General features: G+C 59.1%; 1 protein-coding gene across 1 annotated transcript in view; it reads right to left on the reverse strand.

Annotated features, from left to right (window-relative positions):
- Nucleotides 1-694: 694 nt before the first annotated feature.
- Nucleotides 695-23,592, reverse strand: part of DPYD (dihydropyrimidine dehydrogenase) — a 36,211-nt gene continuing 13,313 nt past the window's right edge. Inside the window, exons 5-19 of the mRNA XM_078879990.1 lie at nucleotides 23,546-23,591; nucleotides 22,982-23,154; nucleotides 22,222-22,432; nucleotides 21,345-21,529; nucleotides 20,589-20,804; nucleotides 19,443-19,607; nucleotides 17,855-17,923; nucleotides 15,658-15,741; nucleotides 12,741-12,861; nucleotides 11,058-11,177; nucleotides 8,722-8,864; nucleotides 4,013-4,192; nucleotides 2,761-2,895; nucleotides 1,820-1,960; nucleotides 695-1,114 (exon numbers count right to left, since the gene is read on the reverse strand). Of these exons, the coding sequence (XP_078736116.1) occupies nucleotides 956-1,114; nucleotides 1,820-1,960; nucleotides 2,761-2,895; nucleotides 4,013-4,192; nucleotides 8,722-8,864; nucleotides 11,058-11,177; nucleotides 12,741-12,861; nucleotides 15,658-15,741; nucleotides 17,855-17,923; nucleotides 19,443-19,607; nucleotides 20,589-20,804; nucleotides 21,345-21,529; nucleotides 22,222-22,432; nucleotides 22,982-23,154; nucleotides 23,546-23,591 (2,148 nt within the window). The 3' untranslated portion in view covers nucleotides 695-955. The remainder of the gene's footprint in view (nucleotides 1,115-1,819; nucleotides 1,961-2,760; nucleotides 2,896-4,012; nucleotides 4,193-8,721; nucleotides 8,865-11,057; nucleotides 11,178-12,740; nucleotides 12,862-15,657; nucleotides 15,742-17,854; nucleotides 17,924-19,442; nucleotides 19,608-20,588; nucleotides 20,805-21,344; nucleotides 21,530-22,221; nucleotides 22,433-22,981; nucleotides 23,155-23,545; nucleotide 23,592) is intronic.

Consider the following 23,592-nt stretch of genomic DNA (forward strand, 5'->3'; position numbering starts at 1 on the left):
TGCGGGTTGCCGTGGGTACCGTGCTTCTCTGCGGGTTGCCGTGGGTACCGTGCCTCTCTGTGGGTTGCCGTGGGTACCGTGCTTCTCTGCGGGTTGCCGTGGGTACCGTGCATATCTGTGGGTTGCCATGGGTACCGTGCATCTCTGTGGGTTGCCGTGGGTACCGTGCCTCTCTGCGGATTGCCGTGGGTACCGTGCCTCTCTGTGGGTTGCCGTGGGTACCGTGCCTCTCTGTGGGTTGCCGTGGGTACCGTGCATCTCTGCGGGTTGCCATGGGTACCGAGCTTCTCTGTGGGTTGCCATGGGTACCGAGCTTCTCTGTGGGTTGCCGTGGGTACCGTGCCTCTCTGCGGGTTGCCATGGGTACCGAGCTTCTCTGTGGGTTGCCATGGGTACCGTGCCTCTCTGCGGGTTGCCATGGGTACCGAGCTTCTCTGTGGGTTGCCGTGGGTACCGTGCCTCTCTGCGGGTTGCCGTGGGTACCGTGCTTCTCTGCGGGTTGCCGTGGGTACCGTGCCTCTCTGTGGGTTGCCGTGGGCACCGTGCCTCTCTGTGGGTTGCCGTGGGTACCGTGGGGTGACACCCAAGGGCACTGCCGCCACGCCGTGGCCAATTTATTCAACAAGAAAGCCACTTGTCGCCACCCCCCACATCACGTGGCTCGCGCTAAATCATTCAGCCGCATCGCAGTATAGAGATTTATAAAAGTGTAGATACATTTTATTAGAGGTTAAATCATAGAATACACCCGACTGCGCATTTCATCGAGTTAAAAGCGTGGCTAAAACTTCGAGTGTAGCGGCGATGGTCGCAGGCATTTGCAGCCGTGCTGGTGATCGTGTCATTGCGTAATTTGTGGTGGTGATATCATCGGTGGTAGTTGTGGTGACGAGGTATGCAACTGGTAGCGGCGGTGACCGCGTGTGTGCTTGTGGTGCACGTGGTAGTTGTGTTGTCACACCACGACGGGCACGCCGCGCTGGGGGATGTAGGGCGTGGGGCGGGTCACCATGGTGATGCAGTCGAGGATGGGGCACACGCTGAGACACAGCGTGCAGCCCGTGCAGCGATCGTTCACGAGCGGAACGTGGTCGTGCTCGCCAAACTCTATCGCCTGCACGCACACACACACACACACAAGATCCCCCGTATAGCCTTCATCAGACTGTCGGGGCAGGTGCTGTTGGCGAGTAGCAGCGCACAAGGGCGTGCGGTGGCTCATCGCCACGCCCGGCCGCCTTTTGTCTCCCAGCGATGATGGTTGCACACGCCACCACGAGGTACTCATTCGAGGCCGGCCAGACCTAGGGGAGGCCCAGGACCGGTTCAGCTAATCGTCACCGGTGTCGGTGACCGTGAGCGGGAATCAAACTGGGGGTCTAAGCCGGAGTTCGTAGAGCGGCACGCTAACCGCTGCACCACCGCTATACCCATGCGCACACGTGGGTGTGCTTACAGGCGATTACATACGCCAACAACAAGCGCCATTGGTCACCGAGTGGCGGTGACTTCACCACGGCGCGAGTCCCAGGCGCTGTGCACTTTGAAGGCCACGCAGAAGTGTCGAACGCCCGTTTGGCAGGAGGCCACGGGACAGACCCAGGTGCTGCCATGGAGTTGACTGGCAGAGACGCTCCTACCACCTGTGCGCTCCCCCCCCCCCCCGACTGTGCCAACATTTACATACAACAACAACCACCATTCGCCACTAACTGGCGGTGATGTCACCATGGTGCTTGTGCCAGGCTATGTGCACGTTAAGGCCTCGCCAAGTGTCAAAATACAAACCACGTGTACACACGCGTGCACCGCCACGCACCTGGTATCCCGAGTCGTTGCACGTCAGGTAGCACTTCCCGCAGTTGATGCAGAGCTCGGGGTCCACGACGGCCACCACCTGCTGCGAGTTGTCCAGCTCCGCGTAGGAGCCGATGTGCGCCAGAGCCCGGCCAATCACGTCCTGGGGCGATGGCCAAAGGTCATTGGGTCTCTTGGTTCCTGTGTCTCTGTGGGCCCCGTGGCCCTGGCTCCGTGGTCCAGGTATCCCTGCGTCTGTCTCGTTCTGTGGCCCCGTGACCCTGTGCCCAGTGTCCCTGTGTCTCTGTCTTTCAGTGGCCCCGTGACGCTGTGCCCCAGTGTCTATGTGTCTCTGTCTTTCAGTGGCCCCGTGACGCTGTGCCCTAGTGTCTCTGTGTCTCTGTCTTTCAGTGGCCCCGTGACGCTGTGCCCCGGTGTCTCTGTGTCTCTGTCTTTCAGTGGCCCCGTGACGCTGTGCCCTATTGTCCCTGTGTCTCTGTCTTTCAGTACGCCCCATGAAGCTGTGCCCCATTGTCCCTGTGTCTCTGTCTTTCTGTGGCCCCATGACGCTGCGCCCCAGTGTCCCTGTGTCTCTGTCTTTCTGTGGCCCCGTGACGCTGTGCCCCAGTGTCCCTGTGTCTCTGTCTCTCAGTGGCCCCATGACGCTGTGCCCCAGTGTCCCTGTGTCTCTGTCTTTCAGTGGCCCCATGACGCTGTGCCCCAGTGTCCCTGTGTCTCTGTCTCTCAGTGGCCCCATGACGCTGTGCCCCAGTGTCCCTGTGTCTCTGTCTCTCAGTGGCCCCATGACGCTGCGCCCCAGTGTCCCTGTGTCTCTGTCTTTCTGTGGCCCCGTGACGCTGTGCCCCAGTGTCCCTGTGTCTCTGTCTTTCAGTGGCCCCATGACGCTGTGCCACAGTGTCCCTGTGTCTCTGTCCCCCCCTTGTCCCCCGTGTCTCTCGCCACCTTGACGTGCGGCGTGGCTTTGCTGGGCGCGTGCCGGGGCTCCGTGGTGGGGGCCGCCATCTCTGCGCCGCGCTGCTTCGCCTCGGCGAGCAGACGGCGACGCTCCTCCAGGAAGGGCCCGAAGTGCGGGAGGCTCTGGGGGACAAGGCGGCACGCGGGGGGGGGGGGGGGGGAGCGCGTCGCTGTGAGCCGGGCGGCGGTCGCGGGAAGGAAGACCTCGCATCTCTCTCTCTCTCTCTTCTCGGAGCAGGGAGAGCCAGGTTGCAAGGACGGCGGATGCTAAATGAGCAGGTTACAGATATACTATTGGTTCTTTCGGTAAAGTCACGTAGGTAAAAAATGAAATAAAAATTAATAAAAATAAAATTAAATCACGACGTTTCGGAGGCAACACAAGTCTCTGCCATCAGGTGGGACCGTCACAGCCAGATTTGCAGCAAATCTGGCTGTGACGGTCCCACCTGATGACGGAGACTTGTGTTGCCTCCGAAACGTCGTGATTTTTATTTTATTTTTTATTAATTTCATTTTTTACCTACGTGACTTTACCGAAAGAACTAAGAGTATGAATCCTTGCAGTCACGAAAGCTTCAAATCTAGAAAGGTTACAGATATACCAACAGCGTCACCAACATCGTCGAGCACGGGGTCAGCCCTCTGCTGGATGAAGGCCTTCTCCCAAGGACGCTGCCACCTCTCACGATCAGGCGACGTTGTAATCTGCTACCACCTATTAACTAACTATAACTCTAAATAACTTTTAGTTTAGCAGATGAGACCCGCTGAGCTATAACATCTCTTTTTCAGAAGTGACCTGGCTACCACAAATGATAGCTCAACGAAGTGGCCTATCATCATGGAAATTGATAGCAGCCAAATTACTCTAAACGCGTGATGTTGATTCTAAACGTGGAGGGAAAAACCGGAGGACCCGGAGTGAAATCCACGCGCCTATGGGAAGAGAGAGAGAGAGAGACACGCAAACTCCAAATATACAGCAGCAGGCGTCCGGGTCGGGATCGAACCCGTGACTTCCTGTATACCAGGCGAGGGAGTTAACATCTCTTAGCCACTGCAGCGCATCCCAACCTGAACGAGAGCCAATTGCGATTGCTGTTGCGGTGTTTGTCATCATGGTTGTAGTGTCACCACGGCGCAACGGTCAGTTCGATCGTAAGTCAGACCCCTGCTGCCCCCCCCCCCCTCCCTCCCTCTCTGGACACTCAACGAGCCGGCGAGCCGGCGAGCCCACCTTGCCGAGGAGCTGCGGTAGGCGGGGCAGGATCTTGCCGCGCTGGTGCTGCGCCGTGGGGGGGCTCTGCCCCTCCCAGGAGCGGAGTTCGTCCACGGAGCCCAGGTAGAGGAGCGCTCGCAGCCCCGAGCAGTAGTCGTCGATCAGCGTGAAATCCTGGTTCTGTATCGCGCTGCTCACCTACGGCGCGCACACGCACGCACACTCAGCATGTAAATACAGCACGTACACTCGGCACGGACACTCGGCACGTACACTCGGCACGTACACTCGGCACGTACACTCGGCACGTACACTCGGCACGCACACTCGGCACGTACACTCGGCACGTACACTCAGCATGTAAATACAGCACGTACACTCAGCACGCACACTCAACACGTACACTCAACACGTACACTCGGCACGCACACTCGGCACGCACACTCGGCACGTACACTCGGCACGCACACTCGGCACGTACACTCGGCACGCACACTCGGCACGGACACTCGGCACGCACACTCGGCACGGACACTCGGCACGTACACACAGCGTGTAAATACAGCACGTACACTCAACACGTACACTCGGCACGGACACTCGGCACGTACACTCGGCACGCACACTCGGCACGCACACTCGGCACGTACACTCGGCACGCACACTCGGCACGTACACTCGGCACGTACACTCGGCACGGACACTCGGCACGCACACTCGGCACGTACACTCGGCACGCACACTCGGCACGCACACTCGGCACGTACACTCGGCACGCACACTCGGCACGTACACTCGGCACGCACACTCGGCACGGACACTCGGCACGCACACTCGGCACGTACACTCGGCACGCACACTCGGCACGCACACTCGGCACGTACACTCGGCACGCACACTCAACACGTACACTCGGCACGCACACTCGGCACGTACACTCGGCACGCACACTCGGCACGCACACTCGGCACGTACACTCGGCACGCACACTCGGCACGTACACTCGGCACGCACACTCGGCACGGACACTCGGCACGTACACACAGCGTGTATATACAGCACGTACACTCAACACGTACACTCGGCACGGACACTCGGCACGTACACTCGGCACGCACACTCAGCACGTACACTCCGCACGTACACTCGGCACGGACACTCGGCACGTACACTCGGCATGTAAATACAGCACGTACACTCAGCACGTACACTCAGCACGTACACTCAGCACGTACACTCACAGCACGCACACTCAGCACGGACACTCAGCACGCACACTCAGCACGTACACTCAGCACGCACACTCAGCACGTACACTCAGCACGCACACTCAGCACGCACACTCAGCACGGACACTCAGGATGCACACTCAGCACGGACACTCAGCACGCACACTCAGCACACACACTCAGCACGGACACTCAGCACGTACACTCAGCACGTACACTCAGCACGGACACTCAGCACGGACACTCAGCACGCACACTCAGCACGCACACTCAGCACGGACACTCAGGATGCACACTCAGCACGGACACTCAGCACGCACACTCAGCACGTACACTCAGCACGCACACTCAGCACGTACACTCAGCACGGACACTCAGCACACACACTCAGCACGGACACTCAGGATGCACACTCAGCACGCACACTCAGCGCGTACACTCAACACGCACACTCAGCGCGTACACTCGGCACGTACACTCGGCACGTACAGCGCTCGGCACGTACACTCAGCACGCACACACGGCACGTACACTCAGCACGTACACTCAGCACGTACACACAGCATGTAAATACAGCACACACACAGTGCGTGCACTCAACACGCACACACGGCACGTACACTCAGCACGTACACTCAGCACGTACACACAGCATGTAAATACAGCACACACACAGTGCGTGCACTCAACACGCACACTCGGCACGCACACTCGGCACGTACACTCGGCACGTACACTCAGCACGTACACTCAGCACGGACACTCAGCACGTACACACAGCACGCACACTCAGCACGTACACTCAGCACGCACACTCAGCACGGACACTCAGCACACACACTCAGCACGGACACTCAGCACACACACACAGCACGTACACTCAGCACGTACACTCAGCACGTACACTCAGCACGTACACACAGCACGCACACTCGGCACATACACTCAGCACGTACACTCAGCACGGACACTCAGCACGTACACACAGCACGCACACTCAGCACGTACACTCAGCACGCACACTCAGCACGGACACTCAGCACACACACTCAGCACGGACACTCAGCACACACACACAGCACGTACACTCAGCACGTACACTCAGCACGTACACTCAGCACGTACACACAGCACGCACACTCGGCACATACACTCAGCACGTACACACAGCATGTAAATACAGCACACACAGCACACACACACAGCGCGTACACTCAGCACGTACACACAGCACGTACACTCAGCACGTACACTCAGCATGTAAATACAGCACACACACTCAGCACACACACTCAGCGTGTAAATACAGCACACACACTCAGCACACACACACAGCGTGTAAATACAGCGTGTGCAGTGGAAGCAGCACACAGCATGAATGCACACAGCACATGAGTACCCAAGACAAAGACGCACACGCACACGCACACACGCACGCATGCATACATGCACTTCCCCACAGTATGCCCTCACATACACTGCACACACCACATCCGTGCATGCCCAAAGCACGCGCACGCTCATCAGACGTGCAGACACACAACACGTGCGGACGGACACACACACACCACGCATGTGCTGTGTGTGTGTGTGTATTATACACACACACCACGCATGTGCTGTGTGTGTGTGCACTATGCATACACACACACCACGCATGTGCTGTGTGTGTGTGCACTATGCATACACACACACCACGCATGTGCTGTGTGTGTGTGCACTATGCATACACACACCCCACGCATGTGCTGTGTGTGTGTGCACTATGCATACACACACCACGCATGTGCTGTGTGTGTGTGTGTATTATACACACACACACACCACGTATGTGCTGTGTGTGTGTGTGTATTATACACACACACACCACGTATGTGCTGTGTGTGTGTGTATTATACACACACACCACGCATGTGCTGTGTGTGTGTGCACTATGCATACACACACCACGCATGTGCTGTGTGTGTGTGTGTATTATACACACACACCACGTATGTGCTGTGTGTGTGTGCACTATGCATACACACACACCACGCATGTGCTGTGTGTGTGCACTATGCATACACACACACTACGCATGTGCTGTGTGTGTGTGCACTATGCATACACGCACACCACGCATGTGCTGTGTGTGTGTGCACTATGCATACACGCACACCACGCATGTGCTGTGTGTGTGCACTATGCATACACACACACCACGCATGTGCTGTGTGTGTGTGCACTATGCATACACACACACCACGCATGTGCTGTGTGTGTGCACTATGCATACACACACACCACGCATGTGCTGTGTGTGTGTGTATTATACACACACACCACGCATGTGCTGTGTGTGTGTGCACTATGCATACACACACACCACGCATGTGCTGTGTGTGTGTGCACTATGCATACACGCACACCACGCATGTGCTGTGTGTGTGTGCACTATGCATACACACACACCACGCATGTGCTGTGTGTGTGTGCACTATGCATACACACACACCACGCATGTGCTGTGTGTGTGCACTATGCATACACACACACCACGCATGTGCTGTGTGTGTGTGCACTATGCATACACACACACCACGCATGTGCTGTGTGTGTGTGCACTATGCATACACACACACCACGCATGTGCTGTGTGTGTGTGCACTATGCATACACACACACCACGCATGTGCTGTGTGTGTGTGCACTATGCATACACACACACCACGCATGTGCTGTGTGTGTGTGCACTATGCATACACACACACCACGCATGTGCTGTGTGTGTGCACTATCCACACACACACACAGCACATGTGTGGTGTGTGCGTGTGCACTATGCACACACACACAGCACACACTATGCACACACACACACACAGCACACTATGCACACACTCACACACACAGCACACACTATGCACACACTCACACACACAGCACCCTATGCACACACTCACACACACAGTACACTATGCACACACACACACACAGCACACTATGCACACACACACACAGCATACTATGCACACACACACACACTCACACACACAACACACTATGCACACACTCACACACACAGCACACTATGCACACACACACAGCACACACAGCACACTATGCACACACACACTCACACACACAACACACTATGCACACACTCACACACACAGCACACTATGCACACACTCACACACACAACACACTATGCACACACTCACACACACAGCACACTATGCACACACACACAGCACACTATGCACACACACACTCACACACACAACACACTATGCACACACTCACACACACAGCACACTATGCACACACTCACACACACAGCACACTATGCACACACACACTCACGCACACAGCACACTATGCACACACTCACACACACAGCACCCTATGCACACACACAGCACACTATGCACACACTCACACACACAGCACACTATGTACACACTCACACACACAGCACACTATGCACACACACAGCACACACACACAGCACCCCACCTGCAGCACCGAGGCCCCACAGTGCAGAAACTGGAGGCCGGCCTCTGCCGAGTCAATGCCGCCCGTGGCCATGATGGGGAAGCCCGGCAGCGCTTTGGCGATGGCCGACACGGCCCGCAGCGCCACGGGGCGGATCGCATTGCCTGCACGCGCACGCACGCACGCACGCAGGCATGCACGCACGCAGGCAGGCAGGCACGCACGCACGCACGCAGGCACGCAGGCACGCACGCACGCAGGCAGGCACGCACGCACGCAGGCACGCAGGCACGCACGCACGCAGGCACGCACGCACGCAGGCACGCAGGCACGCACGCACGCAGGCACGCACGCACGCAGGCACGCACGCACGCAGGCACGCACGCACGCACGCAGGCACGCAGGCACGCACGCACGCACGCAGGCACGCACGCACGCAGGCACGCACGCAGGCACGCACGCACGCACGCAGGCACGCAGGCACGCACGCACGCAGGCACGCAGGCACGCACGCACGCAGGCACGCACGCACGCAGGCAAGCAGGCACGCACGCACGCAGGCACGCACGCACGCAGGCACGCAGGCACGCACGCAGGCAGGCACGCACGCACGCACGCAGGCACGCAGGCACGCACGCACGCAGGCACGCAGGCAGGCACGCACGCACGCACGCAGGCACGCAGGCACGCACGCACGCAGGCACGCAGGCACGCACGCACGCACGCAGGCACGCACGCACGCAGGCACGCACGCACGCAGGCACGCAGGCACGCACGCACGCACGCAGGCACGCAGGCACGCACGCAGGCACGCACGCACGCACGTAGGCACGCACGCACGCAGGCACGCACGCACGCAGGCACGCACGCAGGCACGCACGCAGGCACGCACGCAGGCACGCACGCACGCACGCACGCAGGCACGCACGCAGGCACGCACGCAGGCAGGCACGCAGGCACGCACGCACGCACGCAGGCACGCACGCACGCAGGCACGCACGCAGGCACGCACGCAGGCAGGCACGCAGGCACGCACGCAGGCACGCACGCACGCAGGCAGGCACGCAGGCACGCACGCAGGCACGCACGCACGCAGGCACGCACGCAGGCACGCACGCAGGCAGGCACGCAGGCACGCACGCAGGCACGCACGCAGGCAGGCAGGCACGCACGCAGGCACGCACGCACGCACGCAGGCACGCAGGCACGCACGCACGCACGCAGGCACGCACGCAGGCACGCAGGCACGCACGCACGCACGCAGGCACGCACGCACGCAGGCACGCAGGCACGCACGCACGCAGGCACGCAGGCACGCACGCAGGCACGCACGCACGCACGCAGGCACGCACGCAGGCACGCACGCACGCACGCAGGCACGCACGCAGGCACGCACGCACGCAGGCACGCAGGCACGCACGCACGCAGGCAGGCACGCAGGCACGCACGCAGGCACGCACGCACGCAGGCAGGCACGCACGCACGCACACAGGCACGCACGCACGCACGCACGCAGGCACGCACGCACGCAGGCAGGCACGCAGGCACGCACGCAGGCACGCACGCACGCAGGCACGCACGCAGGCACGCACGCACGCACGCAGGCACGCACGCACGTAGGCACGCACGCAGGCACGCACGCACGCAGGCACGCACGCAGGCACGCAGGCACGCAGGCACGAAGGCACGCACGCAGGCACGCACGCAGGCACGCACGCACGCACGCAGGCACGCATGCACGCAGGCACGCACGCAGGCACGCACGCAGGCACGCAGGCACGCACGCAGACACGCACGCAGGCACGCAGGCACGCACGCAGGCACGCACGCAGGCACGCACGCAGGCACGCAGGCACGCACGCACGCAGGCACGCACGCAGGCACGCACGCAGACACGCAGGCACGCACGCAGGCACGCAGGCACGCAGGCACGCACGCAGGCACGCAGGCACGCACGCAGGCACGCACGCAGGCACGCAGGCACGCACGCAGGCACGCACGGCGGTCAGACATCTGTATATAAGACTCCTGCATAAACGCGTTCAATAAAGCCGTGAATGACGGATGGTGGTTTCGTGTCCCGTGGTGCGGTGCGATGTAGAGCGTTGTCGCGTGGATGTGTGGAGCGGTATCACCAGACAAGGTGCGGTGTGCATTGGTTGTGGTGGCGACAGTCTCGCCGAACACGCCAATCGGTGTACAGCGCTGGTGCCGTGACTGCGGCGTGGCATGGCGCGCAGCGCCGGTGTGGTGTCATTGTGACGTGAAGTGGCGAGTAGCGTGGTGGTTATCGTGGTGGTGGTTGTTGCCGTGGTTGCCGCGGAGGTTGTGGCGATGGTTGGTGGTGGCGGTCTCACCGGACATGCCGCCGTACGTGGTCCTCTGCTCGACCCCCACCGCGGGCCACGGTCGCCCGTTGGCGCGCAGGCCCATGAGGCCCGACACCGTGTTGGTGGCCGTCACGCCATCTGCCCCTCCTGCTCCCGCGCACAGACACACAAAAGATCCACAACCCCGGTACGGCCTCGAGCGCCCCGGTGGTTATCCTCAACCTTACAACTCTTTTTTTTAAATCCTTTATATTAAGTTCGCTTGCTTGCTTAGGACCGTGCAAATCTTTCGGTCGTTTTTTAACCCACTTCCCGTGATCCAATCGAGCTGACATTTTGCACACAGACTCGTTGTGCGTGACAATTAATTTTCGTGAAATTTTGTTTCAAAAATTTTAACACTTTTTGGGACAAAAATATTATATTTAATTACCAATTGCTTAATGGTGCAATGCAATCATCTGACCCATAGGTGGCAGCCATCTCAAGCCAGAGGACGAGAGGACTCTAGCCGCCACGCATATAAAGGATTTATAGTGAAAAACTTTGTTTTTACGGGTTATACTTATTTTTGGCTGCTGTTGAATTTTGTTTCAACCGAATAAGCCAGCCCCAGCACCCTCACTCCTTGGTCTGGCCCCAACATGCGTTTTAGACTGTTGAGATTAGTTTTCAAATCGAGGGGATAAATCCTAACCAGCAAGTAACTGCAAGCGAATAAAAATAAAAAAACACACGGACCCTCCGCACGCGCCCCGCCATTCGTCACGCTCTCTGGTTACTAAACTCTTTGGTTCTTTCGGTAAAGTCACGTCGTTAGAAATAAAATAAAACAAATCACGACGTTTCGATTGCAACACAAGCAATCTTCATCAGGTGGAACAACCACAGCAATAAAAAATGTTGCTGAAGTGGGAGAGAGAGCTGCCGTGTCAAGAGGTTGTATAGGTAAGAAGGGGGGGAGCAAGGGGGTTGGGGAGCGCTGTGTGAGCGCTAGGAGAGAGAGGACGTGAGGTTGGGGGGGGGAAGTGGGAGGCTGGGAAAACTGGGGGAGGCGGGGGGGGAAATTAACTCGGAAAAATAGACTAGTACCCAGCAGTTATGATGGAAACAACCATAAGCAGTTAAGGTTTAACCTGGTTAACATCCTTCCAATCATTGCGCAATTTGTATCCATCGTCTCGGTTGAGGTTATGTCTACGTTTAAACATCTGGACGGCTTCACGAACAAACCTTTGATTGTAGCCCGAAGGTTTGCAGAGTACCTTGGTCTCGAAAAAAAACAATAGCACGCGAGCCCACAGCGTTATAGCAATGGTCAGCCACGGCAGAGGTATTGGTTCTGCCGTGTTTCAGATATGCCTTGTGTTCGCGAAACACGGTCCGAGACCCGTTGCTTCGTTTCCCCGATGTAACCGCTGGTTACTCTTGGAAAGCCACATCGTTCTACGACCACCGTGTGGATTCACGTTCTACCGCAGTTATTCTACACCGGCAGGTCCACGCAACGTGATTGTTCACCAACGACTCGCGCACAATATAATTTCACGTGTTTATCAATCGCCTCGCCGTATCCCACCATCGGACATTGCCACGTTACCCCCCAAGGGTCCGCGTCACCCCCCCCGTCACCCCCCCCCTCACCCCCCGTCACCCCCCCAGCTCTCCCCACTGCTCAAATGGGCCGGGAAGGCCGCGGGGTGCTCTCACCCTCCTTGGCGGCGCTCGCGATCACCACGATGTTGGTGATGTTGGGCGTCATCTTCGCGAAGAACGGAACCCGCACCGTGGCGCGAACCCAGCGGCAGATGTTCCGCACCAGCTCGGGGTCCTGCACACGCGGACAAAGACAAAGAACCCCCCCGCACCATGTAGCCTTAACGGACTGTTGGGGCAAGTGCTGTTAAGCGAGCAGCTATGAAGGCTGGCACGGCACACGAGGGGGTGGGTGGCCAGCACCACGCCCGACCGCCTTTGTCTTCCCAGTGGCGATGTTTATACATCGCACCGGGTACTCATTTTAGGTTGAGTCGACCTGGGGGAGGCCCAGGACCGGTTCAGATAATCGTCACTTGTGTTGGCCGTGAGTGGGAATCGAACTCGGGTCGCCGGGTTCGTAGCGCAGCGCGCTGACCACCACACCACCGCTCCCCGTGAACACACGCATGTTGCACACACACACACGCATGTTGCACACACACACACGCATGTTGCACACACACACACGCATGTTGCACACACACACACACACACGCATGTTGCACACACACACACACGCATGTTGCACACACACACGCATGTTGCACACACACACACGCATGTTGCACACACACACACACATGTACACACACACACGCATGTTGCACACACACACACGCATGTTGCACACACACACACGCATGTTGCACACACACACACGCATGTTGCACACACACACACACGCATGTTGCACACACACACACACGCATGTTGCACACACACACGCATGTTGCACACACACACACACGCATGTTGCACACACACACACGCATGTTGCACACACACACACGCATGTTGCACACACACACACGCATGTTGCACACACACACACATGTTGCACACACACACATGTTGCACACACACACACACGCATGTTGCACACACACACACACACACATGTTGCACACACACACACGCATGTTGCACACACACACACGCATGTTGCACACACACACATGTTGCACACACACACACACGCATGTTGCACACACACACATGTTGCACACACACACGCATGTTGCACACACACACACGCATGTTGCACACACACACACGCATGTTGCACACACACACATGTTGTACACACACACACACGCATGTTGCACACACACACACGCATGTTGCACACACACACATGTTGTACACACACACACACGCATGTTGCACACACACACACATGTTGCACACACACACACGCATGTTGCACACACACACATGTTGCACACACACACACACGCATGTTGCACACACACACATGTTGCACACACACACGCATGTTGCACACACACACACGCATGTTGCACACACACACACACGCATGTTGCACACACACATGTACACATACACACACGCATGTTGCACACACACACACGCATGTTGCACACACACACATGTTGTACACACACACACACGCATGTTGCACACACACACACATGTTGCACACACACACACACGCATGTTGCACACACACACATGTTGCACACACACACACACGCATGTTGCACACACACACACGCATGTTGCACACACACACATGTTGTACACACACACACACGCATGTTGCACACACACACACATGTTGCACACACACACACGCATGTTGCACACACACACACGCATGTTGCACACACACACATGTTGCACACACACACACACGCATGTTGCACACACACACATGTTGCACACACACACACACGCATGTTGCACACACACACACGCATGTTGCACACACACACATGTTGTACACACACACACACGCATGTTGCACACACACACACATGTTGCACACACACACGCATGTTGCACACACACACACGCATGTTGCACACACACACATGTTGCACACACACACACACGCATGTTGCACACACACACACGCATGTTGCACACACACACACACGCATGTTGCACACACACACGCATGTTGCACACACACACATGTTGCACACACACACACACGCATGTTGCACACACACACACATGTTGCACACACACACACGCATGTTGCACACACACACACGCATGTTGCACACACACACATGTTGCACACACACACACACGCATGTTGCACACACACACATGTTGCACACACACACACACGCATGTTGCACACACACACACACGCATGTTGCACACACACACACGCATGTTGCACACACACACACGCATGTTGCACACACACACACATGTACACACACATGTACACACACATGTACACACACATGTACACGCACATTGTGTATTGTTGCAGCTCTGTGTTCTTTCATCTGTCCTGTTGTGTACTGGTTTGTTTTGCGTGTTTCGTGTCTTAAGGTCTCGCCGTGTCTCTCCGTATCTCCCCGGGTGTCTCGTGTCTCATCATGTCTCGCCGTGTCTCTCCGTGTCTCCGTGTGTCTCCGTGTGTCTCGCCGTGTCTCTCCGTGTCTCTCCGTGTCTCGCCGTGTCTCTCCGTGTCTCTCCGTGTCTCACCGTGTCTCTCCGTGTGTCTCCGTGTCTCGCCGTGTCTCTCTTGTGTCTCGCCGTGTCTCTCCGTGTCTCTCCGTGTCTCTCAGTGTGTCTCCGTGTCTCTCCATGTCTCACCGTGTCTCTCCGTGTCTCTCAGTGTGTCTCCGTGTCTTGCCGTGTCTCTCCGTGTCTCTCCGTGTCTCTCAGTGTGTCTCCGTGTCTCTCCGTGTCTCTCCCTGTCTCTCCGTGTCTCGCCGCGTCTCTCCGTGTCTCTCCCTGTCTCTCCGTGTCTCTCCGTGTCTCTCCGTGTCTCCGTGTGTCTCCGTGTCTCTCCGTGTCTCTCCGTGTCTCCGTGTGTCTCCGTGTCTCGCCGTGTCTCTCCGTGTCTCTCCGCGTATCTCCGTGTCTCCGTGTGCTCCCTCACCTGTCCGCACGCGAGCCCCATGCCGCGCTCCCCCATGCCGTGCGGGCAGGAGAGATTCAGCTCCAGCGCGTCGGCTCCCGACTCCTGCACAACCGCGGAGACATCGCCAACATCATCACCGTCGTCATCACCACCATCACCGTCGTCATCATCACCACCATCACCGTCATCATCACCACCATCACCACCGTCGTCATCACCACCATCACCACCGTCGTCATCACCACCATCACCACCGTCGTCATCACCACCATCACCGTCGTCATCACCACCATCACCACCGTCATCATCACCACCATCACCACCGTCGTCATCACCACCATCACCACCGTCGTCATCACCACCATCACCGTCGTCATCACCACCATCACCGTCGTCATCACCACCATCACCACCGTCATCATCACCACCATCACCACCGTCGTCATCACCACCATCACCACCGTCGTCATCACCACCATCACCACCGTCGTCATCACCACCATCACCACCGTCGTCATCACCACCATCACCGTCGTCATCACCACCATCACCACCGTCATCATCACCACCATCACCACCGTCGTCATCACCACCATCACCACCGTCGTCATCACCACCATCACCACCGTCGTCATCACCACCATCACCACCGTCGTCATCACCACCATCACCACCGTCGTCATCACCACCATCACCGTCGTCATCACCACCATCACCACCGTCGTCATCACCACCATCACCACCGTCGTCATCACCACCATCACCACCGTCGTCATCACCACCATCACCACCGTCGTCATCACCACCATCACCGTCGTCATCACCACCATCACCACCGTCGTCATCACCACCATCACCACCGTCGTCATCACCACCATCACCACCGTCGTCATCACCACCATCACCACCGTCGTCATCACCACCATCACCGTCGTCATCACCACCATCACCACCGTCATCATCACCACCATCACCGTCGTCATCATCACCACCATCACCACCGTCGTCATCACCACCATCACCGTCGTCATCACCACCATCACCGTCATCATCACCACCACCGTCATCATCACCACCACCATCACCGTCATCATCACCACCATCACCGTCATCATCACCACCATCACCACCATCATCACTACCATCACCGTCATCACCACCATCATCATCATCATCACCACCATCATCGTCATCATCACCACCATCACCGTCATCATCACCACCACCATCATCATCATCACCACCATCACCGTCATCGCCAACATCATGCACCACCATCACCACCGCCGTCATCATCACCACCATCACCACCGTCATCACTACCATCATCACTACCATCACGACTGCCACCATCACTACAACCACAACCATCACCGCCATCATCTCTACCATCACAGCCACAACCATCTCCGCCATCACAAACCATCGTCACCACCATCATGAACCATCTTATCTGACAGGCACTATTTTACTTTACTTTACCGAGTGTTAACATCCCCAGTGTTTAACAGTACTCTCTTCATTGTTCAGCCAGCATTGGTATAAACATGGGCATTTTCGTTCTTTTCTATCATGTGTATCAGGCCTCCCCTCCCCCTCTCTGTCCAATGCGTTGGCGTGTGCAGCAGTAGTTGCTTGCGCACAACCGCGTCCACGCCGTCGTCCTTCCTCTTGGCTCCGCCCCCCTCCCCCTCCCGATGCGTTGTACGTGGCACTCCGTGCCGTCTTTGAGCCCCGCCCCCCTCCCTCCCGATACGTTCCATTCATTGGCTACCACATTCTGATGAGCTCCCCCCCCCCCTCTCCTCCCCCCTTCAACTTACTTATAAGGGATTACTTCTTGAATCGTTGCCTCACTTGATGCAGCTAATTCGGCTGTGACGGTCCCACCTGATGACGGAGACTTGTGTTGCCTCCGAAACGTCGTGATTTTTATTTTATTTTATTTTTTATTAATTTTGATGTTTTACCTACGTGACTTTACCGAAAAAACCTAAGAATAACACCAATATCACAACCACCATCACAACCACCATGAACGCATCCAGCAGCCGCACCAACACCATCACCACCATCACCACCGTTACCATCAACGTCGTCATCACCTTTATCGTGGCCAACATCATAGCCATCAAGCCATCATTGCCACCACCACCACCACTGCAATCACCACCACCACTGCAATCACCACGATCACCACGATCACCACGATCACCTCAGCCATCTTGGCGAGCTGGGTCCAGTCCTCCTTGATGTAGCCGCACATGATACTGGCGATGATGATCTGCACACACACAAAGACAAAGATCCCCCGAATAGCCTTAACAGACTGTTGGGGCAAGTGCTGTTTCGCGAGCAGATCCTTTGAAGGCCGGCACGGCGCACGAGGAGCGTGTGTGTCCGTGTGTCTCCGTGTGTCTCCGTGTGTCTCCGTGTGTCTTCGTGTGTCTCCGTGTGTCTCCGTGTGTGTCCGTGTGTCTCCGTGTGTCTTCGTGTGTCTCCGTGTGTCTCCGTGTGTGTCCGTGTGTCTCCGTGTGTCTCCGTGTGTGTCACTGTGTCTCCGTGTGTCTCCGTGTGTGTCCGTGTGTCTCCGTGTGTGTCCGTGTGTCTCCGTGTGTGTCCGTGTGTCTCCGTGTGTCTCCGTGTGTGTCCGTGTGTCTCCGTGTGTCTCCGTGTGTGTCCGTGTGTCTCCGTGTGTGTCCGTGTGTCTCCGTGTGTGTCCGTGTGTCTCTGTGTGTCTCCGTGTGTGTCCGTGTGTGTCCGTGTGTCTCCGTGTGTCTCCGTGTGTGTCCGTGTGTCTCCGTGTGTCTCCGTGTGTGTCCGTGTGTCTCCGTGTGTGTCCGTGTGTCTCCGTGTGTGTCCGTGTGTGTCCGTGTGTCCGTGTGTGTCTGTGTGTCTCCGTGTGTCTCCGTGTGTGTCCGTGTGTGTCCGTGTGTGTCCGTGTGTCTCCGTGTGTGTCCGTGTGTGTCCGTGTGTCCGTGTGTCTCCATGTGTCTCTGTGTGTGTCCGTGTGTCTCCGTGTGTGTCCGTGTGTGTCCGTGTGTCTCCGTGTGTGTCCGTGTGTCTCCGTGTGTCTCCGTGTGTGTCCGTGTGTGTCCGTGTGTCCGTGTGTGTCCGTGTGTGTCCGTGTGTCTCCGTGTCCCAGACATGTCCCCTCCGCTCATCATCCTCGCAGCGGCGGCTTTTTGGCTCGGCCATCGAACAAAAGCGGTGGTCACTGCATCGTCGCGCGGCGCTTTCACATGCGCGCTTCTGCGGCCGTCTGGAACGCTCCTCCTCCCCAGAGGAAGCCACTCGGAGCTATGCGCTCTTAAATCATCATCTAGATTGCTAAAAAAAAAAATTTAGAACTGCTTTTTGTGTGCGTTAGTTTATTGTCCTTCCCCCTGCAACCTCCGATTAGCGCGGTTGGCTACATCGGGTGCAAAAGAAGTTCAACAGACACACGTACGATGTGCCTCTGTGACCTCGAATGTGTCTCTGTGTTCCAATTACGTTGCTGTTCCCCACTGTGTCTCTGTGTACCCCCCCCCCACCCCCCCTGCCCCCCGCATGTCCCCCCCTGCCCCCCCCTCCCCCCGCATGTCCCCCCCCCCCCATGTCCCCACTCCCCAATGTACCCCACCCCCCAATGCCCCCCCCTCCCGTGCATATCCCCCCCACATCCCCCCCCCCCACCCCGCACTCCTTGCATGTCCCCCTCCCCCCCATATCCCCCCCACCCCACGTCCCCCCCCCCCCCCCGCGACGTCCCCCGCGCCCCCCCCCCCCCGCGCCCCCCCCCCCCCCCCCGCGCCCCCCACCTTGTCCGGGAAGTCCCTCTTGAGCTCGGCGACGCTGCGGCACCAGTAGGCGCTCGTCTTCTCGCTGATGAGCTCGATGTTGAGGAACGAGCCCTGGCCGGGCCCCAGCAGGGGACCCGACGTGGTGCCGCGCACGATGCGCGGGGACACGTTCGTCACCAGGTCCTGCACACCGCACGTTACCATGGGGACACGTTACCACGGGGACACGTTACCACGGGGACACGTTCGTCACCAGGTCCTTAACACCGCACGTTACCATGGGGACACGTTACCACGGGGACACGCTCGTCACCAGGTGCTGCACACCGCACGCACGCACGCACTTTACCATGGGGACACGTTCGTCACCAGGTCCTGCACACCGCACGTTACCATGGGGACACGTTACCATGGGGACACGTTACCGCGGGGGACACGTTCGTCACCAGGTCCTGCACACCGCACGCACGCACGTTACCGCGGCGCCTCCGCCCAACCCCGACCTTGACGACAGTCGCACGCCAAGATCCCCCGGGGTAAACGCCGTTGAGGAAAGGCTACAGGGGGGCAGCAAGTGGTGTTAGCAGCGAGTAGCGGCGCCGGTGAAGGCCGGCACGGCACACGAGGGGGGGGTGGGTGGCCAGCTCCATGCCCGGCCGCCTTTGATGTTTACTACACACCGCACCAGGTACTCGTTTAGGGCCGAGTCGACCTAGGGGAGGCCTCCAGAACCGGTTCAGAGAATCGTCACCGGTGTCGGTGGCCGTGAGCGGGAATCGAACGCGGCTCGCCGGGTTCGTAGCGCAGTGAGTTACCCACTACGCCACCACTCTCACAGACAAACACACGCACCACACAGCCACACCTACAGTCCCACACACCACACACGCACACTCACACACAGACAAACACACGCGCACACAGTCACACCTACAGTCCCACACACCACGTACCGCACACTCACACCGCACACTCGCACTACACGCACCGCACGCAATACACTCGCACCACACACTCACACCGCACACCGCACACTCGCACCGCACACTCACACCGCACACTCGCACCGCACACTCGCACGGCGTGCCACACACTCACACCGCACACCGCACACTCGCACGGCGTGCCACACACTCACACCACACACTCGCACGGCGTGCTCGCCTTATCGAGGGAGAAGGTTTTGGTGACGGCGAAGCCCCAGCCGGCGCTGAAGGCGCGGCGGATCATGGCGGAGGTGGTGCACTGCGGAGCGCTCGCCAGGCCGAACGGGTTGGGGAAGCGCAGGCCCACCATCTCCACGGACAGGTCCACCGCGTCGATCGGCGTGAAGAAGAGGGGCAGCCGCGGCTCGCCGCTCACCGACACGCCGTGCAGGGACTGGGGGGGGGGGGGGGCACGTGAGGGGGGGGGAGGGGGGGGGGCACGTGAGGGGGGTGGGGGGAGGGGGGCACGTGAGGGGGGTGGGGGGGCACGTGAGGGGGGGAGGGGGGGAGGGGGGGCATGTGAGGGGGGGGAGGGAGGGCACATGAGGGGGGTGGGGGGAGGAGGGGCACGTGAGGCAGGGGGGGGGGAGGGGGACACGTGAAGGGGGGGGGAAGGGGGGGCACGTGAGGGGGGGAGGGGGGGCATGTGAGGGGGGGGGGAGGGGGGGCACATGAGGGGGGTGGGGGGAGGGGGGGCACGTGAGGGGGGTGGGGGGAGGGCACGTGCGCAGGATCGGTTCAGATCATCGTTAGCGAGAATCCAGCCCGTGTCGCCGGGTTCGTGGTGCGGCGCGCGATCCCCTACGCTGCCGCTCTCCATGCAACAAAGATCCCCCGCATAGCCTGCAACAGGCCGTTGGGGCAAGTGCTGTTAGCGAGCACCTGCTGGCTAGCCACGCACACGCACGGGCACGGGCACGGGTACGCGCGGTACCTGCAGGTAGGCGTGGATGTGCCAGGCGGCCGTCTTGCCGTCGTTGACCGACTCCACGGTGGTGTTGGCGAGGCCGGCGACGTCCCCGCCGGCGAACGCCCACGGCTCGCTGGTGCCCATCGTCGCCGAGTCCACGCGTGGCACCCCCTGCCGCGTCAGCTCCAGCGGGGACAGCGCGCCCAGCACTGCCGGGGGGGGGGGGGGGTCGGGGGGTCACAACGTTTTCAAGAACACCGGGGCGTGGGCGACGCTGCGGGCGCCGGAGGACGCGGGGGGGGAGAACACAATTGCAGGCTTGAGCGCGGTGGCAGCGGCGGTGCGTTCAGGAGCGAGATGCCAAAGCGGAGGTCTGCTGGCTACGCTGAGAGGGCTTCAGCAGAGTGTTGCTCGAGCTTCGTCGTTCCAATCCTCGTCTTGTTGAAGGAGCGCAGACCGCGGGGTTTGCTTGCCCCGTGTGGTTCATAGTTTTTGGGTTGCGTGGCCAAGATCGCGCCACTGTGGCTCGTGTCTTGGACGGGCACGCGGGGAAAGAGACGCGCCCCAAAATACAGGGGGGCGGGGGGGGGGCACGAGAACAGAGGGACGCGGCGAGACGTGGGAGGAAGCGAGGAGAGAGACACACAAATGCGTGCTGGTTGGTGTCGTGCTCTGTCCCCGGTCAATTTGTCCCGTGTCCTCGCGTCTCCGTATCCCATGCGATAGAGATGGTGGTGATAACGGTGGTGGCGACACGAATCTAAATCCCCGCGTCTCCACATGGTACGTGGTGGCGACAGTGATGATAACGGTGGTGGCGGCAGTGATGATAACGGTGGTGGCGGCGGTGATGATAACGGTGGTGGCGGCGTGAGTCCGAACAACCGCTTCGTCGCCGCACCGGCGGGGTCGAGCAGCGTGGAGCCGAAGGCGGAGATGACGAAGTCGGCCTTGACGACGACCTTCTGCTCATCATCCTCCACCCAGCGGCCGTCCTCCTGCTGCTCCGAGCGCGCAAACTCCACGGCGCAGATGCGGCCGCCGCGCGTCACGACGCGACGCGGCGACGCGAACGGGAGGAACTCGCAGTGCTCCTCGCGAGCCACCTCCACCTGGCGGGGGCGGGGGTGGGGGGGGACGCACGGGGTCACGGGGTCACGGTGACAAGGGGACGGCGTGTATGTTGGTGAATCCCCAGCGGGGAGATGGTGATGATCGTGGCGGTGTTGATGGTGGTGGTGGTGGTGGTGATGATAATGCTTTTGATGACGACAACGGTGGCGATGATGGTGATGGTGGTGATGACGATGCTGTTGATGACGATGATGGCGGCGATGATGGTGATGGTGGCGATGATGATGACGATGCTGTTGATGACGACAACGATGGCGATGACGGTGATGGTGGCGTTGATGATGACGATGCTGTTGATGACGACAACGGTGGCGATGACGGTGATGGTGGCGATGATGATGACGATGCTGTTGATGACGACAACGGTGGCGATGACGGTGATGGTGGCGTTGATGATGACGATGCTGTTGATGACGACAACGGTGGCGATGACGGTGATGGTGGCGATGATGATGACGATGCTGTTGATGACGACGATGGCGGCGACGATCAGTTCGATGACGACGACGACGACGACGAGGGCGCACCTCCTCGGGCACGGCGCGCATGTTGGTGAAGCCGCGGCGGAACGCGACGAGCACGCGGCGCGCGCCGCAGCGCAGCGCCGACGTGGCGCAGTCGAAGGCCGTGTCGCCCGCACCCAGCACCACCACCACGCCACGCAGCGCGGGCAGCTGCGGGGACGTGCACCCACAAAGGCCTGCACTCGCACGCACGCACACGCACACGCGCACACACACGCACACACACGCACACACACACGCACACACGCACACACGTATGTTACGCAAAGACAAAGGTCTCCCGCCACCCGCGTAGCCTTTAACAGACTGCTGGGGGCAAGCGCTGTTAGCGAGTGGCAGCAGCGCCTATGAAGGCCAGCACGGTGGCGCACACAAAGGTGGTGGGGGGAGACAGCACCACGCCCGGCCGCCTTTGTCTCCCCGATGGCAATGCTGACACTCGTCGCACGAGGTACTCGTTTCAGACCTAGGGGAGGACGCGGGGGGCACATCGGTGGTGCGGAACATCGCCCAATGGGGGAGACAAAGGCGGCCGGGAGGGGGGCAGGGTTGTGGGTCTGCGTGTACCGGGCTTGCTGGCCTTGGCGACGCGAGGCAGGAAGGACTTGGAGGTG

This window comes from Lampetra fluviatilis, chromosome 3 (genome assembly GCF_964198595.1).
Source record: "Lampetra fluviatilis chromosome 3, kcLamFluv1.1, whole genome shotgun sequence".
NCBI classification, from domain to species: Eukaryota; Metazoa; Chordata; class Hyperoartia; order Petromyzontiformes; family Petromyzontidae; genus Lampetra; species Lampetra fluviatilis.